Below are 23519 nucleotides of genomic sequence, written 5' to 3'. Positions count from 1 at the left end.
TTTGTTTTTTGGATTGAGGAGACTGACTATATTTTACAGAACTGATTTGTTTTTTGGATTGAGGAGACTGACTATATTTTACAGAACTGGTTTGTTTTGGATTGAGAAGACTGACTATATTTTACAGAACTGGTTTGTTTTGGATTAAGAAGACTGACTATATTTTACAGAACTGGTTTGCTTTTTGGATTGAGGAGACTGACTATATTTTACAGAACTGATTTGTTTTGGATTGAGGAGACAGACTATATTTTACAGAACTGATTTGTTTTTTGGATTGAGGAGACTGACTATATTTTACAGAACTGATTTGTTTTTTGGATTGAGAAGACTGACTATATTTTACAGAACTGGTTTGTTTTGGATTGAGAAGACTGACTATATTTTACAGAACTGGTTTGTTTTGGATTGAGGAGACTGACTATATTTTACAGGACTGATTTGTTTTTTGGATTGAGAAGACTGACTATATTTTACATAACTGGTTTGTTTTGGATTGAGAAGACTGACTATATTTTACAGAACTGGTTTGTTTTTTGGATTGAGGAGACTGACTATATTTTACAGAACTGATTTGTTTTTTGGATTAAGGAGACTGACTATATTTTACAGAACTGATTTGTTTTTTGGATTGAGGAGACTGACTATATTTTACAGAACTGATTTGTTTTTTGGATTGAGGAGACTGACTATATTTTACAGAACTGGTTTGTTTTGGATTGAGAAGACTGACTATATTTTACAGAACTGGTTTGTTTTGGATTAAGAAGACTGACTATATTTTACAGAACTGGTTTGCTTTTTGGATTGAGGAGACTGACTATATTTTACAGAACTGATTTGTTTTGGATTGAGGAGACAGACTATATTTTACAGAACTGATTTGTTTTTTGGATTGAGGAGACTGACTATATTTTACAGAACTGATTTGTTTTTTGGATTGAGAAGACTGACTATATTTTACAGAACTGGTTTGTTTTGGATTGAGAAGACTGACTATATTTTACAGAACTGGTTTGTTTTGGATTGAGGAGACTCACTATATTTTACAGAACTGGTTTGTTTTGGATTGAGGAGACTGACTATATTTTACAGGACTGATTTGTTTTTTGGATTGAGAAGACTGACTATATTTTACAGAACTGGTTTGTTTTGGATTGAGAAGACTGACTATATTTTACAGAACTGGTTTGTTTTGGATTGAGGAGACTCACTATATTTTACAGAACTGGTTTGTTTTGGATTGAGGAGACTGACTATATTTTACAGAACTGATTTGTTTTGGATTGAGGAGACTGACTATATTTTACAGAACTGGTTTGTTTTGGATTGAGGAGACTGACTATATTTTACAGAACTGGTTTGTTTAGGATTGAAAAGACTGACTATATTTTACAGAACTGGTTTGTTTTGGATTGAGGAGACTGACTATATTTTACAGAACTGGTTTATTTTGAATTGAGGAGACTGACTATATTTTACAGAACTGATTTTTTTTTTGGATTGAGAAGACTGACTATATTTTACAGAACGGATTTGTTTTTTGGATTGAGGAGACTGACTATATTTTACAGAACTGGTTTGTTTTGGATTGAGAAGACTGACTATATTTTACAGAACTGATTTGTTTAGGATTGAGAAGACTGACTATATTTTACAGAACTGGTTTGTTTTGGATTGAGAAGACTGACTATATTTTACAGAACTGATTTGTTTTTTGGATTGAGAAGACTGACTATATTTTACAGGACTGATTTGTTTTTTGGATTGAGGAGACTGACTATATTTTACAGAACTGATTTGTTTTGGATTGAGGAGACTGACTATATTTTACAGAACTGATTTGTTCTTTGGATTGAGAAGACTGACTATATTTTACAGGAGATATTTGTTTTTTGGATTGAGGAGACTGACTATATTTTACAGAACTGATTTGTTTTTTGGATTGAGGAGACTGACTATATTTTACAGGACTGATTTGTTTTTTGGATTGCGGAGACTGACTATATTTTACAGGACTGATTTGTTTTTTGGATTGAGGAGACTGACTATATTTTACAGAACTGATTTGTTTTGGATTGAGAAGACTGACTATATTTTACAGAACTGATTTGTTTTTTGGATTGAGAAGACTGACTATATTTTACAGAACTGATTTTTTTTTTGGATTGAGAAGACTGACTATATTTTACAGAACTGATTTGTTTTTTGGATTGAGGAGACTGACTATATTTTACAGGACTGATTTGTTTTTTGGATTGAGGAGACTGACTATATTTTACAGAACTGATTTGTTTTGGATTGAGGAGACTGACTATATTTTACAGAACTGATTTGTTTTTTGGATTGAGAAGACTGACTATATGTTACAGTACTGATTTGTTTTTTGGATTGAGAAGACTGACTATATTTTACAGAACGGATTTGTTTTTTGGATTGAGGAGACTGACTATATTTTACAGAACTGATTTGTTTTTTGGATTGAGGAGACTGACTATATTTTACAGAACTGATTTGTTTTTTGGATTGAGGAGACTGACTATATTTTACAGAACTGATTTGTTTTTTGGATTGAGGAGACTGACTATATTTTACAGAACTGATTTGTTTTTTGGATTGAGGAGACTGACTATATGTTACAGTACTGATTTGTTTTTTGGATTCAGAAGACTGACTATATTTTACAGAACGGATTTGTTTTTTGGATTGAGAAGACTGACTATATTTTACAGAACTGATTTGTTTTGGATTGAGGAGACTGACTATATTTTACAGAACTGATTTGTTTTGGATTGAGGAGACTGACTATATTTTACAGAACGGATTTGTTTTTTGGATTGAGGAGACTGACTATATTTTACAGAACTGATTTGTTTTTTGGATTGAGGAGACTGACTATATTTTACAGAACTGATTTGTTTTGGATTGAGGAGACTGACTATATTTTACAGAACGGATTTGTTTTTTGGATTGAGGAGACTGACTATATGTTACAGTACTGATTTGTTTTTTGGATTGAGGAGACTGACTATATTTTACAGAACTGATTTGTTTTGGATTGAGAAGACTGACTATATTTTACAGAACGGATTTGTTTTTTGGATTGAGAAGACTGACTTTATTTTACAGAACTGATTTGTTTTTTGGATTGAGGAGACTGACTATATTTTACAGGACTGATTTATTTTTTGGATTGAGGAGACTCACTATATTTTACAGAACTGATTTGTTTTTTGGATTGAGAAGACTGACTATATTTTACAGAACTGATTTGTTTTGGATTGAGGAGACTGACTATATTTTAAAGAACTGATTTGTTTTTTGGATTGAGAAGACTGACTATATGTTACAGTACTGATTTGTTTTTTGGATTGAGAAGACTGACTATATTTTACAGAACGGATTTGTTTTTTGGATTGAGAAGACTGACTATATTTTACAGAACGGATTTGTTTTTTGGATTGAGGAGACTGACTATATTTTACAGAACTGATTTGTTTTTTGGATTGAGGAGACTGACTATATTTTACAGAACTGATTTGTTTTTTGGATTGAGGAGACTGACTATATTTTACAAAACTGATTTGTTTTTTGGATTGAGGAGACTGACTATATTTTACAGAACTGATTTGTTTTTTGGATTGAGGAGACTGACTATATTTTACAGAACTGATTTGTTTTTTGGATTGAGAAGACTGACTATATTTTACAGAACTGATTTGTTTTGGATTGAGGAGACTGACTATATTTTACAGAACTGATTTGTTTTTTGGATTGAGAAGACTGACTATATGTTACAGTACTGATTTGTTTTTTGGATTGAGAAGACTGACTATATTTTACAGGACTGATTTGTTTTTTGGATTGAGGAGACTGACTATATTTTACAGAACTGATTTGTTTTGGATTGAGGAGACTGACTATATTTTACAGAACTGATTTGTTTTTTGGATTGAGAAGACTGACTATATGTTACAGTACTGATTTGTTTTTTGGATTGAGAAGACTGACTATTTTTTACAGAACGGATTTGTTTTTTGGATTGAGGAGACTGACTATATTTTACAGAACTGATTTGTTTTTTGGATTGAGGAGACTGACTATATTTTACAGAACTTATTTGTTTTTTGGATTGAGGAGACTGACTATATTTTACAGAACTGATTTGTTTTTTGGATTGAGAAGACTGACTATATTTTACAGAACTGATTTGTTTTTTGGATTGAGGAGACTGACTATATTTTACAGAACTGATTTGTTTTTTGGATTGAGGAGACTGACTATATTTTACAGAACTGATTTGTTTTGGATTGAGGAGACTGACTATATTTTACAGAACTGATTTGTTTTTTGGATTGAGAAGACTGACTATATTTTACAGAACTGATTTGTTTTTTGGATTGAGGAGACTGACTATATTTTACAGAACTGATTTGTTTTTTGGATTGAGGAGACTGACTATATTTTACAGAACTGATTTGTTTTTTGGATTGAGGAGACTGACTATATTTTACAGAACTGATTTGTTTTTTGGATTGAGGAGACTGACTATATTTTACAGAACTGATTTGTTTTGGATTGAGGAGACTGACTATATTTTACAGAACTGATTTGTTTTTTGGATTGAGAAGACTGACTATATTTTACAGAACTGATTTGTTTTTTGGATTGAGGAGACTGACTATATTTTACAGAACTGATTTGTTTTTTTGATTGAGGAGACTGACTATATTTTACAGAACTGATTTGTTTTTTGGATTGAGAAGACTGACTATATTTTACAGAACTGATTTGTTTTTTGGATTGAGAAGACTGACTATATTTTACAGAACTGATTTGTTTTTTGGATTGAGGAGACTGACTATATTTTACAGAACTGATTTGTTTTTTGGATTGAGAAGACTGACTATATTTTACAGAACTGATTTGTTTTTTGGATTGAGAAGACTGACTATATTTTACAGAACTGATTTGTTTTTTGGATTGAGGAGACTGACTATATTTTACAGAACTGATTTGTTTTTTGGATTGAGAAGACTGACTATATTTTACAGAACGGATTTGTTTTTTGGATTGAGAAGACTGACTATATTTTACAGGACAGATTTGTTTTTTGGATTGAGGAGACTGACTATATTTTACAGAACTGATTTGTTTTTTGGATTGAGGAGACTGACTATATTTTACAGAACTGATTTGTTTTTTGGATTGAGGAGACTGACTATATTTTACGGAACTGATTTGTTTTTTGGATCGAGGAGACTGACTATATTTTACAGAACTGATTTGTTTTTTGGATTGAGAAGACTGACTATATTTTACAGAACTGGTTTGTTTTGGATTAAGAAGACTGACTATATTTTACAGAACTGGTTTGCTTTTTGGATTGAGGAGACTGACTATATTTTACAGAACTGATTTGTTTTGGATTGAGAAGACTGACTATATTTTACAGAACTGGTTTGTTTTGGATTAAGAAGACTGACTATATTTTACAGAACTGGTTTGCTTTTTGGATTGAGGAGACTGACTATATTTTACAGAACTGATTTGTTTTGGATTGAGGAGACAGACTATATTTTACAGAACTGATTTGTTTTTTGGATTGAGGAGACTGACTATATTTTACAGAACTGATTTGTTTTTTGGATTGAGAAGACTGACTATATTTTACAGAACTGGTTTGTTTTGGATTGAGAAGACTGACTATATTTTACAGAACTGGTTTGTTTTGGATTGAGGAGACTCACTATATTTTACAGAACTGGTTTGTTTTGGATTGAGGAGACTGACTATATTTTACAGAACTGATTTGTTTTGGATTGAGGAGACTGACTATATTTTACAGAACTGGTTTGTTTTGGATTGAGGAGACTGACTATATTTTACAGAACTGGTTTGTTTAGGATTGAAAAGACTGACTATATTTTACAGAACTGGTTTGTTTTGGATTGAGGAGACTGACTATATTTTACAGAACTGGTTTGTTTTGAATTGAGGAGACTGACTATATTTTACAGAACTGATTTTTTTTTTGGATTGAGAAGACTGACTATATTTTACAGAACGGATTTGTTTTTTGGATTGAGGAGACTGACTATATTTTACAGAACTGGTTTGTTTTGGATTGAGAAGACTGACTATATTTTACAGAACTGATTTGTTTAGGATTGAGAAGACTGACTATATTTTACAGAACTGGTTTGTTTTGGATTGAGAAGACTGACTATATTTTACAGAACTGATTTGTTTTTTGGATTGAGAAGACTGACTATATTTTACAGGACTGATTTGTTTTTTGGATTGAGGAGACTGACTATATTTTACAGAACTGATTTGTTTTGGATTGAGGAGACTGACTATATTTTACAGAACTGATTTGTTCTTTGGATTGAGAAGACTGACTATATTTTACAGGAGATATTTGTTTTTTGGATTGAGGAGACTGACTATATTTTACAGAACTGATTTGTTTTTTGGATTGAGGAGACTGACTATATTTTACAGGACTGATTTGTTTTTTGGATTGCGGAGACTGACTATATTTTACAGGACTGATTTGTTTTTTGGATTGAGGAGACTGACTATATTTTACAGAACTGATTTGTTTTGGATTGAGAAGACTGACTATATTTTACAGAACTGATTTGTTTTTTGGATTGAGAAGACTGACTATATTTTACAGAACTGATTTTTTTTTTGGATTGAGAAGACTGACTATATTTTACAGAACTGATTTGTTTTTTGGATTGAGGAGACTGACTATATTTTACAGGACTGATTTGTTTTTTGGATTGAGGAGACTTACTATATTTTACAGAACTGATTTGTTTTGGATTGAGGAGACTGACTATATTTTACAGAACTGATTTGTTTTTTGGATTGAGAAGACTGACTATATGTTACAGTACTGATTTGTTTTTTGGATTGAGAAGACTGACTATATTTTACAGAACGGATTTGTTTTTTGGATTGAGGAGACTGACTATATTTTACAGAACTGATTTGTTTTTTGGATTGAGGAGACTGACTATATTTTACAGAACTGATTTGTTTTTTGGATTGAGGAGACTGACTATATTTTACAGAACTGATTTGTTTTTTGGATTGAGGAGACTGACTATATTTTACAGAACTGATTTGTTTTTTGGATTGAGGAGACTGACTATATGTTACAGTACTGATTTGTTTTTTGGATTCAGAAGACTGACTATATTTTACAGAACGGATTTGTTTTTTGGATTGAGAAGACTGACTATATTTTACAGAACTGATTTGTTTTGGATTGAGGAGACTGACTATATTTTACAGAACTGATTTGTTTTGGATTGAGGAGACTGACTATATTTTACAGAACGGATTTGTTTTTTGGATTGAGGAGACTGACTATATTTTACAGAACTGATTTGTTTTTTGGATTGAGGAGACTTACTATATTTTACAGAACTGATTTGTTTTGGATTGAGGAGACTGACTGTATTTTACAGAACGGATTTGTTTTTTGGATTGAGGAGACTGACTATATGTTACAGTACTGATTTGTTTTTTGGATTGAGGAGACTGACTATATTTTACAGAACTGATTTGTTTTGGATTGAGAAGACTGACTATATTTTACAGAACGGATTTGTTTTTTGGATTGAGAAGACTGACTATATTTTACAGAACTGATTTGTTTTGGATTGAGGAGACTGACTATATTTTACAGAACTGATTTGTTTTGGATTGAGGAGACTGACTATATTTTACAGAACGGATTTGTTTTTTGGATTGAGGAGACTGACTATATTTTACAGAACGGATTTGTTTTTTGGATTGAGGAGACTGACTATATTTTACAGAACTGATTTGTTTTGGATTGAGGAGACTGACTATATTTTACAGAACGGATTTGTTTTTTGGATTGAGGAGACTGACTATATTTTACAGAACTGATTTGTTTTTTGGATTGAGGAGACTGACTATATTTTACAGAACTGATTTGTTTTGGATTGAGGAGACTGACTATATTTTACAGAACTGATTTGTTTTTTGGATTGAGGAGACTGACTATATGTTACAGTACTGATTTGTTTTTTGGATTGAGAAGACTGACTTTATTTTACAGAACTGATTTGTTTTTTGGATTGAGGAGACTGACTATATTTTACAGGACTGATTTGTTTTTTGGATTGAGGAGACTCACTATATTTTACAGAACTGATTTGTTTTTTGGATTGAGAAGACTGACTATATTTTACAGAACTGATTTGTTTTGGATTGAGGAGACTGACTATATTTTAAAGAACTGATTTGTTTTTTGGATTGAGAAGACTGACTATATGTTACAGTACTGATTTGTTTTTTGGATTGAGAAGACTGACTATATTTTACAGAACGGATTTGTTTTTTGGATTGAGAAGACTGACTATATTTTACAGAACGGATTTGTTTTTTGGATTGAGGAGACTGACTATATTTTACAGAACTGATTTTTTTTTGGATTGAGGAGACTGACTATATTTTACAGAACTGATTTGTTTTTTGGATTGAGGAGACTGACTATATTTTACAGAACTGATTTGTTTTTTGGATTGAGGAGACTGACTATATTTTACAGAACTGATTTGTTTTTGGGATTGAGGAGACTGACTATATTTTACAGAACTGATTTGTTTTTTGGATTGAGAAGACTGACTATATTTTACAGAACTGATTTGTTTTGGATTGAGGAGACTGACTATATTTTACAGAACTGATTTGTTTTTTGGATTGAGAAGACTGACTATATGTTACAGTACTGATTTGTTTTTTGGATTGAGAAGACTGACTATATTTTACAGGACTTATTTGTTTTTTGGATTGAGGAGACTGACTATATTTTACAGAACTGATTTGTTTTGGATTGAGGAGACTGACTATATTTTACAGAACGGATTTGTTTTTTGGATTGAGGAGACTGACTATATTTTACAGAACTGATTTGTTTTTTGGATTGAGGAGACTTACTATATTTTACAGAACTGATTTGTTTTGGATTGAGGAGACTGACTATATTTTACAGAACGGATTTGTTTTTTGGATTGAGGAGACTGACTATATGTTACAGTACTGATTTGTTTTTTGGATTGAGGAGACTGACTATATTTTACAGAACTGATTTGTTTTGGATTGAGAAGACTGACTATATTTTACAGAACGGATTTGTTTTTTGGATTGAGAAGACTGACTATATTTTACAGAACTGATTTGTTTTGGATTGAGGAGACTGACTATATTTTACAGAACTGATTTGTTTTGGATTGAGGAGACTGACTATATTTTACAGAACGGATTTGTTTTTTGGATTGAGGAGACTGACTATATTTTACAGAACGGATTTGTTTTTTGGATTGAGGAGACTGACTATATTTTACAGAACTGATTTGTTTTGGATTGAGGAGACTGACTATATTTTACAGAACGGATTTGTTTTTTGGATTGAGGAGACTGACTATATTTTACAGAACTGATTTGTTTTTTGGATTGAGGAGACTGACTATATTTTACAGAACTGATTTGTTTTGGATTGAGGAGACTGACTATATTTTACAGAACTGATTTGTTTTTTGGATTGAGGAGACTGACTATATGTTACAGTACTGATTTGTTTTTTGGATTGAGAAGACTGACTTTATTTTACAGAACTGATTTGTTTTTTGGATTGAGGAGACTGACTATATTTTACAGGACTGATTTGTTTTTTGGATTGAGGAGACTCACTATATTTTACAGAACTGATTTGTTTTTTGGATTGAGAAGACTGACTATATTTTACAGAACTGATTTGTTTTGGATTGAGGAGACTGACTATATTTTAAAGAACTGATTTGTTTTTTGGATTGAGAAGACTGACTATATGTTACAGTACTGATTTGTTTTTTGGATTGAGAAGACTGACTATATTTTACAGAACGGATTTGTTTTTTGGATTGAGAAGACTGACTATATTTTACAGAACGGATTTGTTTTTTGGATTGAGGAGACTGACTATATTTTACAGAACTGATTTGTTTTTTGGATTGAGGAGACTGACTATATTTTACAGAACTGATTTGTTTTTTGGATTGAGGAGACTGACTATATTTTACAGAACTGATTTGTTTTTTGGATTGAGGAGACTGACTATATTTTACAGAACTGATTTGTTTTTTGGATTGAGGAGACTGACTATATTTTACAGAACTGATTTGTTTTTTGGATTGAGAAGACTGACTATATTTTACAGAACTGATTTGTTTTGGATTGAGGAGACTGACTATATTTTACAGAACTGATTTGTTTTTTGGATTGAGAAGACTGACTATATGTTACAGTACTGATTTGTTTTTTGGATTGAGAAGACTGACTATATTTTACAGGACTTATTTGTTTTTTGGATTGAGGAGACTGACTATATTTTACAGAACTGATTTGTTTTGGATTGAGGAGACTGACTATATTTTACAGAACTGATTTGTTTTTTGGATTGAGAAGACTGACTATATGTTACAGTACTGATTTGTTTTTTGGATTGAGAAGACTGACTATATTTTACAGAACGGATTTGTTTTTTGGATTGAGGAGACTGACTATATTTTACAGAACTGATTTGTTTTTTGGATTGAGGAGACTGACTATATTTTACAGAACTTATTTGTTTTTTGGATTGAGGAGACTGACTATATTTTACAGAACTGATTTGTTTTTTGGATTGAGAAGACTGACTATATTTTACAGAACTGATTTGTTTTTTGGATTGAGGAGACTGACTATATTTTACAGAACTGATTTGTTTTTTGGATTGAGGAGACTGACTATATTTTACAGAACTGATTTGTTTTTTGGATTGAGGAGACTGACTATATTTTACAGAACTGATTTGTTTTGGATTGAGGAGACTGACTATATTTTACAGAACTGATTTGTTTTTTGGATTGAGAAGACTGACTATATTTTACAGAACTGATTTGTTTTTTGGATTGAGGAGACTGACTATATTTTACAGAACTGATTTGTTTTTTGGATTGAGGAGACTGACTATATTTTACAGAACTGATTTGTTTTTTGGATTGAGGAGACTGACTATATTTTACGGAACTGATTTGTTTTTTGGATCGAGGAGACTGACTATATTTTACAGAACTGATTTGTTTTTTGGATTGAGAAGACTGACTATATTTTACAGAACTGGTTTGTTTTGGATTAAGAAGACTGACTATATTTTACAGAACTGGTTTGCTTTTTGGATTGAGGAGACTGACTATATTTTACAGAACTGATTTGTTTTGGATTGAGAAGACTGACTATATTTTACAGAACTGGTTTGTTTTGGATTAAGAAGACTGACTATATTTTACAGAACTGGTTTGCTTTTTGGATTGAGGAGACTGACTATATTTTACAGAACTGATTTGTTTTGGATTGAGGAGACAGACTATATTTTACAGAACTGATTTGTTTTTTGGATTGAGGAGACTGACTATATTTTACAGAACTGATTTGTTTTTTGGATTGAGAAGACTGACTATATTTTACAGAACTGGTTTGTTTTGGATTGAGAAGACTGACTATATTTTACAGAACTGGTTTGTTTTGGATTGAGGAGACTCACTATATTTTACAGAACTGGTTTGTTTTGGATTGAGGAGACTGACTATATTTTACAGAACTGATTTGTTTTGGATTGAGGAGACTGACTATATTTTACAGAACTGGTTTGTTTTGGATTGAGGAGACTGACTATATTTTACAGAACTGGTTTGTTTAGGATTGAAAAGACTGACTATATTTTACAGAACTGGTTTGTTTTGGATTGAGGAGACTGACTATATTTTACAGAACTGGTTTGTTTTGAATTGAGGAGACTGACTATATTTTACAGAACTGATTTTTTTTTTGGATTGAGAAGACTGACTATATTTTACAGAACGGATTTGTTTTTTGGATTGAGGAGACTGACTATATTTTACAGAACTGGTTTGTTTTGGATTGAGAAGACTGACTATATTTTACAGAACTGATTTGTTTAGGATTGAGAAGACTGACTATATTTTACAGAACTGGTTTGTTTTGGATTGAGAAGACTGACTATATTTTACAGAACTGATTTGTTTTTTGGATTGAGAAGACTGACTATATTTTACAGGACTGATTTGTTTTTTGGATTGAGGAGACTGACTATATTTTACAGAACTGATTTGTTTTGGATTGAGGAGACTGACTATATTTTACAGAACTGATTTGTTCTTTGGATTGAGAAGACTGACTATATTTTACAGGAGATATTTGTTTTTTGGATTGAGGAGACTGACTATATTTTACAGAACTGATTTGTTTTTTGGATTGAGGAGACTGACTATATTTTACAGGACTGATTTGTTTTTTGGATTGCGGAGACTGACTATATTTTACAGGACTGATTTGTTTTTTGGATTGAGGAGACTGACTATATTTTACAGAACTGATTTGTTTTGGATTGAGAAGACTGACTATATTTTACAGAACTGATTTGTTTTTTGGATTGAGAAGACTGACTATATTTTACAGAACTGATTTTTTTTTTGGATTGAGAAGACTGACTATATTTTACAGAACTGATTTGTTTTTTGGATTGAGGAGACTGACTATATTTTACAGGACTGATTTGTTTTTTGGATTGAGGAGACTTACTATATTTTACAGAACTGATTTGTTTTGGATTGAGGAGACTGACTATATTTTACAGAACTGATTTGTTTTTTGGATTGAGAAGACTGACTATATGTTACAGTACTGATTTGTTTTTTGGATTGAGAAGACTGACTATATTTTACAGAACGGATTTGTTTTTTGGATTGAGGAGACTGACTATATTTTACAGAACTGATTTGTTTTTTGGATTGAGGAGACTGACTATATTTTACAGAACTGATTTGTTTTTTGGATTGAGGAGACTGACTATATTTTACAGAACTGATTTGTTTTTTGGATTGAGGAGACTGACTATATTTTACAGAACTGATTTGTTTTTTGGATTGAGGAGACTGACTATATGTTACAGTACTGATTTGTTTTTTGGATTCAGAAGACTGACTATATTTTACAGAACGGATTTGTTTTTTGGATTGAGAAGACTGACTATATTTTACAGAACTGATTTGTTTTGGATTGAGGAGACTGACTATATTTTACAGAACTGATTTGTTTTGGATTGAGGAGACTGACTATATTTTACAGAACGGATTTGTTTTTTGGATTGAGGAGACTGACTATATTTTACAGAACTGATTTGTTTTTTGGATTGAGGAGACTTACTATATTTTACAGAACTGATTTGTTTTGGATTGAGGAGACTGACTATATTTTACAGAACGGATTTGTTTTTTGGATTGAGGAGACTGACTATATGTTACAGTACTGATTTGTTTTTTGGATTGAGGAGACTGACTATATTTTACAGAACTGATTTGTTTTGGATTGAGAAGACTGACTATATTTTACAGAACGGATTTGTTTTTTGGATTGAGAAGACTGACTATATTTTACAGAACTGATTTGTTTTGGATTGAGGAGACTGACTATATTTTACAGAACTGATTTGTTTTGGATTGAGGAGACTGACTATATTTTACAGAACGGATTTGTTTTTTGGATTGAGGAGACTGACTATATTTTACAGAACGGATTTGTTTTTTGGATTGAGGAGACTGACTATATTTTACAGAACTGATTTGTTTTGGATTGAGGAGACTGACTATATTTTACAGAACGGATTTGTTTTTTGGATTGAGGAGACTGACTATATTTTACAGAACTGATTTGTTTTTTGGATTGAGGAGACTGACTATATTTTACAGAACTGATTTGTTTTGGATTGAGGAGACTGACTATATTTTACAGAACTGATTTGTTTTTTGGATTGAGGAGACTGACTATATGTTACAGTACTGATTTGTTTTTTGGATTGAGAAGACTGACTTTATTTTACAGAACTGATTTGTTTTTTGGATTGAGGAGACTGACTATATTTTACAGGACTGATTTGTTTTTTGGATTGAGGAGACTCACTATATTTTACAGAACTGATTTGTTTTTTGGATTGAGAAGACTGACTATATTTTACAGAACTGATTTGTTTTGGATTGAGGAGACTGACTATATTTTAAAGAACTGATTTGTTTTTTGGATTGAGAAGACTGACTATATGTTACAGTACTGATTTGTTTTTTGGATTGAGAAGACTGACTATATTTTACAGAACGGATTTGTTTTTTGGATTGAGAAGACTGACTATATTTTACAGAACGGATTTGTTTTTTGGATTGAGGAGACTGACTATATTTTACAGAACTGATTTGTTTTTTGGATTGAGGAGACTGACTATATTTTACAGAACTGATTTGTTTTTTGGATTGAGGAGACTGACTATATTTTACAGAACTGATTTGTTTTTTGGATTGAGGAGACTGACTATATTTTACAGAACTGATTTGTTTTTTGGATTGAGGAGACTGACTATATTTTACAGAACTGATTTGTTTTTTGGATTGAGAAGACTGACTATATTTTACAGAACTGATTTGTTTTGGATTGAGGAGACTGACTATATTTTACAGAACTGATTTGTTTTTTGGATTGAGAAGACTGACTATATGTTACAGTACTGATTTGTTTTTTGGATTGAGAAGACTGACTATATTTTACAGGACTTATTTGTTTTTTGGATTGAGGAGACTGACTATATTTTACAGAACTGATTTGTTTTGGATTGAGGAGACTGACTATATTTTACAGAACTGATTTGTTTTTTGGATTGAGAAGACTGACTATATGTTACAGTACTGATTTGTTTTTTGGATTGAGAAGACTGACTATATTTTACAGAACGGATTTGTTTTTTGGATTGAGGAGACTGACTATATTTTACAGAACTGATTTGTTTTTTGGATTGAGGAGACTGACTATATTTTACAGAACTTATTTGTTTTTTGGATTGAGGAGACTGACTATATTTTACAGAACTGATTTGTTTTTTGGATTGAGAAGACTGACTATATTTTACAGAACTGATTTGTTTTTTGGATTGAGGAGACTGACTATATTTTACAGAACTGATTTGTTTTTTGGATTGAGGAGACTGACTATATTTTACAGAACTGATTTGTTTTTTGGATTGAGGAGACTGACTATATTTTACAGAACTGATTTGTTTTGGATTGAGGAGACTGACTATATTTTACAGAACTGATTTGTTTTTTGGATTGAGAAGACTGACTATATTTTACAGAACTGATTTGTTTTTTGGATTGAGGAGACTGACTATATTTTACAGAACTGATTTGTTTTTTGGATTGAGGAGACTGACTATATTTTACAGAACTGATTTGTTTTTTGGATTGAGGAGACTGACTATATTTTACAGAACTGATTTGTTTTTTGGATTGAGGAGACTGACTATATTTTACAGAACTGATTTGTTTTGGATTGAGGAGACTGACTATATTTTACAGAACTGATTTGTTTTTTGGATTGAGAAGACTGACTATATTTTACAGAACTGATTTGTTTTTTGGATTGAGGAGACTGACTATATTTTACAGAACTGATTTGTTTTTTGGATTGAGGAGACTGACTATATTTTACAGAACTGATTTGTTTTTTGGATTGAGAAGACTGACTATATTTTACAGAACTGATTTGTTTTTTGGATTGAGAAGACTGACTATATTTTACAGAACTGATTTGTTTTTTGGATTGAGGAGACTGACTATATTTTACAGAACTGATTTGTTTTTTGGATTGAGAAGACTGACTATATTTTACAGAACTGATTTGTTTTTTGGATTGAGAAGACTGACTATATTTTACAGAACTGATTTGTTTTTTGGATTGAGGAGACTGACTATATTTTACAGAACTGATTTGTTTTTTGGATTGAGAAGACTGACTATATTTTACAGAACGGATTTGTTTTTTGGATTGAGAAGACTGACTATATTTTACAGGACAGATTTGTTTTTTGGATTGAGGAGACTGACTATATTTTACAGAACTGATTTGTTTTTTGGATTGAGGAGACTGACTATATTTTACAGAACTGATTTGTTTTTTGGATTGAGGAGACTGACTATATTTTACGGAACTGATTTGTTTTTTGGATCGAGGAGACTGACTATATTTTACAGAACTGATTTGTTTTTTGGATTGAGAAGACTGACTATATTTTACAGAACTGATTTGTTTTTTGGATTGAGAAGACTGACTATATTTTACAGAACTGATTTGTTTTTTGGATTGAGAAGACTGACTATATTTTACAGAACTGATTTGTTTTTTGGATTGAGGAGACTGACTATATTTTACAGAACTGATTTGTTTTTTGGATTGAGGAGACTGACTATATTTTACAGAACTGATTTGTTTTGGATTGAGGAGACTGACTATATTTTACAGAACTGATTTGTTTTTTGGATTGAGAAGACTGACTATATGTTACAGTACTGATTTGTTTTTTGGATTGAGAAGACTGACTATATTTTACAGGACTGATTTGTTTTTTGGATTGAGGAGACTGACTATATTTTACAGAACTGATTTGTTTTGGATTGAGGAGACTGACTATATTTTACAGAACTGATTTGTTTTTTGGATTGAGAAGACTGACTATATGTTACAGTACTGATTTGTTTTTTGGATTGAGAAGACTGACTATATTTTACAGAACGGATTTGTTTTTTGGATTGAGGAGACTGACTATATTTTACAGAACTGATTTGTTTTTTGGATTGAGGAGACTGACTATATTTTACAGAACTGATTTGTTTTTTGGATTGAGGAGACTGACTATATTTTACAGAACTGATTTGTTTTTTGGATTGAGGAGACTGACTATATTTTACAGAACTGATTTGTTTTGGATTGAGAAGACTGACTATATTTTACAGAACTGATTTGTTTTTTGGATTGAGAAGACTGACTATATTTTACAGAACTGATTTTTTTTTTTGGATTGAGAAGACTGACTATATTTTACAGAACTGATTTGTTTTTTGGATTGAGGAGACTGACTATATTTTACAGAACTGATTTGTTTTTTGGATTGAGGAGACTGACTATACTTTACAGAACTGATTTGTTTTTTGGATTGAGAAGACTGACTATATTTTACAGAACTGATTTGTTTTTTGGATTGAGAAGACTGACTATATGTTACAGTACTGATTTGTTTTTTGGATTGAGAAGACTGACTATATTTTACAGAACGGATTTGTTTTTTGGATTGAGGAGACTGACTATATTTTACAGAACTGATTTGTTTTTTGGATTGAGAAGACTGACTATATTTTACAGAACTGATTTGTTTTTTGGATTGAGAAGACTGACTATATGTTACAGTACTGATTTGTTTTTTGGATTGAGAAGACTGACTATATTTTACAGAACGGATTTGTTTTTTGGATTGAGGAGACTGACTATATTTTACAGAACTGATTTGTTTTTTGGATTGAGGAGACTGACTATATTTTACAGGACTGATTTGTTTTTTGGATTGAGAAGACTGACTATATTTTACAGAACTGATTTGTTTTTTGGATTGAGGAGACTGACTATATTTTACAGAACTGGTTTGTTTTGGATTGAGAAGACTGACTATATTTTACAGAACTGGTTTGTTTAGGATTGAGAAGACTGACTATATTTTACAGGACTGATTTGTTTTTTGGATTGAGAAGACTGACTATATTTAACAGAACGGATTTGTTTTTTAGATTGAGAAGACTGACTATATTTTACAGAACGGATTTGTTTTTTAGATTGAGAAGACTGACTATATTTTACAGAACTGGTTTGTTTTTTGGATTGAGAAGACTGACTATATTTTACAGAACGGATTTGTTTTTTAGATTGAGAAAACTGACTATATTTTACAGAACGGATTTGTTTTTTAGATTGAGAAGACTGACAATATTTTACAGAACGGATTTGTTTTTTAGATTGAGAAGACTGACTATATTTTACAGAACGGATTTGTTTTTTAGATTGAGAAGACTGACTATATTTTACAGAACGGATTTGTTTTTTGGATTGAGAAGACTGACTATATTTTACAGAACTGGTTTGTTTTTTGGATTGAGAAGACTGACTATATTTTACAGAACTGATTTGTTTTTTGGATTGAGAAGACTGACTATATTTTACAGAACTGGTTTGTTTTTTAGATTGAGAAGACTGACTATATTTTACAGAACGGATTTGTTTTTTAGATTGAGAAGACTGACTATATTTTACAGAACTGGTTTGTTTTGGATTGAGGAGACTGACTATATTTTACAGAACTGGTTTGTTTTCGATTGAGAAGACTGACTATATTTTACAGAACGGATTTGTTTTTTGGATTGAGAAGACTGACTATATTTTACAGAACGGATTTGTTTTTTGGATTGAGAAGACTGACTATATTTTACAGAACTGGTTTGTTTTGGATTGAGGAGACTCACTATATTTTACAGAACTGGTTTGTTTTGGATTGAGGAGACTGACTATATTTTACAGAACTGGTTTGTTTTGGATTGAGAAGACTGACTATATTTTACAGAACAGGTTTGTTTTGGATTGAGGAGACTGACTATATTTTACAGGACTGATTTGTTTTTTGGATTGAGAAGACTGACTATATTTTACAGAACTGGTTTGTCTTGGATTGAGAAGACTGACTATATTTTACAGAACTGATTTGTTTTTTGGATTGAGAAGACTGACTATATTTTAGAGAACTGATTTGTTTTTTGGATTGAGAAGACTGACTATATTTTAAAGAAACTGGTTTGTTTTGGATTTAGAAGACTGACTATATTTTACAGAACTGGTTTGTTTTGGATTGAGAAGACTGACTATATTTTACAGAACTGATTTGTTTTTTGGATTGAGAAGACTGACTATATTTTACAGAACTGATTTGTTTTGGATTGAGGAGACTGACTATATTTTACAGAACTGATTTGTTTTTTGGATTGAGGAGACTGACTATATTTTACAGAACTGATTTGTTTTTTGGATTAAAGAGACTGACTATATTTTACAGGACTGATTTGTTTTTTGGATTGAGAAGACTGACTATATTTTACAGAACTGGTTTGTTTTGGATTGAGAAGACTGACTATATTTTACAGAACTGATTTGTTTTTTGGATTGAGGAGACTGACTATATTTTACAGGACTGATTTGTTTTTTGGATTGAGAAGACTGACTATATTTTACAGAACTGATTTGTTTTTTGGATTGAGAAGACTGACTATATTTTACAGAACTGATTTGTTTTTTGGATTGAGAAGACTGACTATATTTTACAGAACTGATTTGTTTTTTGGATTGAGGAGACTGACTATATTTTACAGAACGGATTTGTTTTTTAGATTGAGAAGACTGACTATATTTTACAGAACGGATTTGTTTTTTAGATTGAGAAGACTGACTATATTTTACAGAACGGATTTGTTTTTTGGATTGAGAAGACTGACTATATTTTACAGAACTGGTTTGTTTTTTGGATTGAGAAGACTGGCTATATTTTACAGAACTGATTTGTTTTTTGGATTGAGAAGACTGACTATATTTTACAGAACTGGTTTGTTTTTTAGATTGAGAAGACTGACTATATTTTACAGAACGAATTTGTTTTTTAGATTGAGAAGACTGACTATATTTTACAGAACTGGTTTGTTTTGGATTGAGGAGACTGACTATATTTTACAGAACTGGTTTGTTTAGGATTGAGAAGACTGACTATATTTTACAGAACTGATTTGTATTTTGGATTGAGAAGACTGACTATATTTTACAGAATTGGTTTGTTTTTTAGATTGAGAAGACTGATTATATTTTACAGAACGGATTTGTTTTTTAGATTGAGAAGACTGACTATATTTTACAGAACGGATTTGTTTTTTAGATTGAGAAGACTGACTATATTTTACAGAACTGGTTTGTTTTTTGGATTGAGAAGACTGACTATATTTTACAGAACGGATTTGTTTTTTAGATTGAGAAAACTGACTATATTTTACAGAACGGATTTGTTTTTTAGATTGAGAAGACTGACTATATTTTACAGAACGGATTTGTTTTTTAGATTGAGAAGACTGACTATATTTTACAGAACGGATTTGTTTTTTGGATTGAGAAGACTGACTATATTTTACAGAACGGATTTGTTTTTTGGATTGAGAAGACTGACTATATTTTACAGAACTGATTTGTTTTTTGGATTGAGAAGACTGACTATATTTTACAGAACTGATTTGTTTTTTGGATTGAGAAGACTGACTATATTTTACAGAACTGGTTTGTTTTTTAGATTGAGAAGACTGACTATATTTTACAGAACGGATTTGTTTTTTAGATTGAGAAGACTGACTATATTTTACAGAACTGGTTTGTTTTGGATTGAGGAGACTGACTATATTTTACAGAACTGGTTTGTTTTCGATTGAGAAGACTGACTATATTTTACAGAACGGATTTGTTTTTTGGATTGAGAAGACTGACTATATTTTACAGAACGGATTTGTTTTTTGGATTGAGAAGACTGACTATATTTTACAGAACTGGTTTGTTTTGGATTGAGGAGACTCACTATATTTTACAGAACTGGTTTGTTTTGGATTGAGGAGACTGACTATATTTTACAGAACTGGTTTGTTTTGGATTGAGAAGACTGACTATATTTTACAGAACTGGTTTGTTTTGGATTGAGGAGACTGACTATATTTTACAGAACTGGTTTGTTTTGGATTGAGGAGACTGACTATATTTTACAGAACTGGTTTGTTTTGGATTGAGAAGACTGACTATATTTTACAGAACTGATTTGTTTTTTGGATTGAGAAGACTGACTATATTTTACAGAACTGATTTGTTTTTTGGATTGAGAAGACTGACTATATTTTACAGGACTGATTTGTTTTTTGGATTGAGAAGACTGACTATATTTTACAGAACTGGTTTGTCTTGGATTGAGAAGACTGACTATATTTTACAGAACTGATTTGTTTTTTGGATTGAGAAGACTGACTATATTTTACAGAACTGATTTGTTTTTTGGATTGAGAAGACTGACTATATTTTACAGAAACTGGTTTGTTTTGGATTTAGAAGACTGACTATATTTTACAGAACTGGTTTGTTTTGGATTGAGAAGACTGACTATATTTTACAGAACTGATTTGTTTTTTGGATTGAGAAGACTGACTATATTTTACAGAACTGGTTTGTTTTGGATTGAGGAGACTGACTATATTTTACAGAACTGATTTGTTTTTTGGATTGAGGAGACTGACTATATTTTACGGAACTGATTTGTTTTTTGGATCGAGGAGACTGACTATATTTTACAGGACTGATTTGTTTTTTGGATTGAGGAGACTGACTATATTTTACAGAACTGATTTGTTTTTTGGATTGAGGAGACTGACTATATTTTACAGGACTGATTTGTTTTTTGGATTGAGAAGACTGACTATATTTTACAGAACTGGTTTGTTTTGGATTGAGAAGACTGACTATATTTTACAGAACGTATTTGTTTTTTGGATTGAGGAGACTGACTATATTTTACAGGACTGATTTGTTGTTTGGATTGAGAAGACTGACTATATTTTACAGAACTGGTTTGTTTTGGATTAAGAAGACTGACTATATTTTACAGAACGGATTTGTTTTTTGGATTGAGAAGACTGACTATATTTTACAGAACTGGTTTGTTTTGGATTGAGAAGACTGACTATATTTTACAGAACGGATTTGTTTTTTGGATTGAGGAGACTGACTATATTTTACAGAACTGGTTTGTTTTGGATTGAGAAGACTGACTATATTTTACAGAACGGATTTGTTTTTTGGATTGAGAAGACTGACTATATTTTACAGGACTGATTTGTTTTTTGGATTGAGAAGACTGACTATATTTTACAGAACGGATTTGTTTTTTGGATTGAGGAGACTGACTATATTTTACAGGACTGATTTGTTTTTTGGATTGAGAAGACTGACTATATTTTACAGAACGGATTTTTTTTTTGGATTGAGGAGACTGACTATATTTTTTGGAAAAAAAAAGCGATGCTGTTACTTTTAGGATTAAGCTGAAAAGGAGGAAATAAGCACAGATTCAGCCAACATTTTGCCCATCCACAGTCAGGCCAAAAAAAGAGAAAAAGAGGAACTTCAACTCTGAATTATGACTTTCATATCGGTGACCACGGGATTAAATTAGTCGATGGTTAGCCGCCATATTGTCAATGCTTTAGAAAAAATGTAATCCCAACAAGAAGTTTAAAAATATTAGTTTGAAATAAACTCTTGAAAATTAATTTATTAATTTCATTGAATTAATCTATAAAAATGTCTTCTTTTTTCTTTCAGATTGGTTCAAGGCTTGCCAAGCCCTCGAGACTCTCGGTCTAATTGCTCTACTTTTGGCATTCATCATTTTATTCTTGTATATGTTTGTCGAATCATGCCGGGGTCGAAATGCACTGATGGCAATAATGATGTGTACATTTGCTGGAGGTAAGTAAACATGATCGTATGTCTAGGTATATGAAATATATATTCATAATAATTGCTTAATTAATTTATGAGTTAGCCCCACACAAGCATATATATATATATATATATATATATATATATATATATATATATATATATATATATATATATATATATATATATAAGCTTGTTTGGGGTTAACTTATAAAGTAATTAAACATAAAAAATTATAAACTAAGTAAACAATCATTATGATTTTTGAAATATAGCTGATAGGCTTAATGGTAGGTAATGTGGAATATATTTAGTTTAATTTAAAAAAGCTTTCAGTAAAATTCACATTTTGATAAAATTTTAACCATATTTAAACATGTCTAAACATCAGCTAATAAATATTCTGCACAAATCAGTTTATTTTGTATATTTTAAATGGTTATCATAAGTCATGTTTTGGACACGACATTTGGTTCGAAAATTCAAATATTTCAGATTTGCATGAAATTTGATCAATAGTTATTAGACATGAATTAAACAAGATTTTGATTAAACCCTCTTACAATTTCTGAAGTACCCAAGTGTAAAACAGGATTACATAAATATATCATCAATTTTATGCAAACCCAGCATATGACCGCCATATTGTAAATAGGAAAAAACGAGTTTATTCCGAAATATTAAGATATTTCCCACTATCCTAGATTTTATTAGCCCTAAGTGAAATATTTAATGAAAAAATAAATAGATAAGTTTTTGAAAAGAAACATCGCATCCTTATGTGTTTGCCTTTGTTTATCTGTTTCGCCGTTCCGTTTTTTCTGAATTGTATAAAGCCTTATTAAATACCTTTATAATAATTGTTGTATTTATAGGAAAATAAACATGATTTTAATTTTATGGATTAAAATAAGCAAAAACTCGACAGCATTAATTACAAAATTTAAAACGGAAATTCTTAAGCAGGATTACACAGATTTAATATTTTCTATATTTGAATA

At 31.0% G+C, this 23519-nt stretch overlaps 1 protein-coding gene across 1 annotated transcript in view; it reads left to right on the top strand.

The window, feature by feature from the left end:
• The window catches only part of LOC145255745 (uncharacterized), a 114007-nt gene that overhangs the window by 89818 nt on the left and 670 nt on the right, over nt 1-23519 (top strand). Inside the window, exon 2 of the mRNA XM_080114387.1 lies at nt 22399-22545. Within this exon, the coding sequence (XP_079970513.1) occupies nt 22399-22545 (147 nt within the window). The remainder of the gene's footprint in view (nt 1-22398; nt 22546-23519) is intronic.

This window comes from Euprymna scolopes, chromosome 31 (assembly GCF_053919585.1).
Source record: "Euprymna scolopes isolate OS-2025 chromosome 31, ASM5391958v1, whole genome shotgun sequence".
In the NCBI taxonomy this organism is placed as follows: domain Eukaryota; kingdom Metazoa; phylum Mollusca; class Cephalopoda; order Sepiida; family Sepiolidae; genus Euprymna; species Euprymna scolopes.
This window is presented reverse-complemented; position numbering and strand designations above follow the sequence as displayed.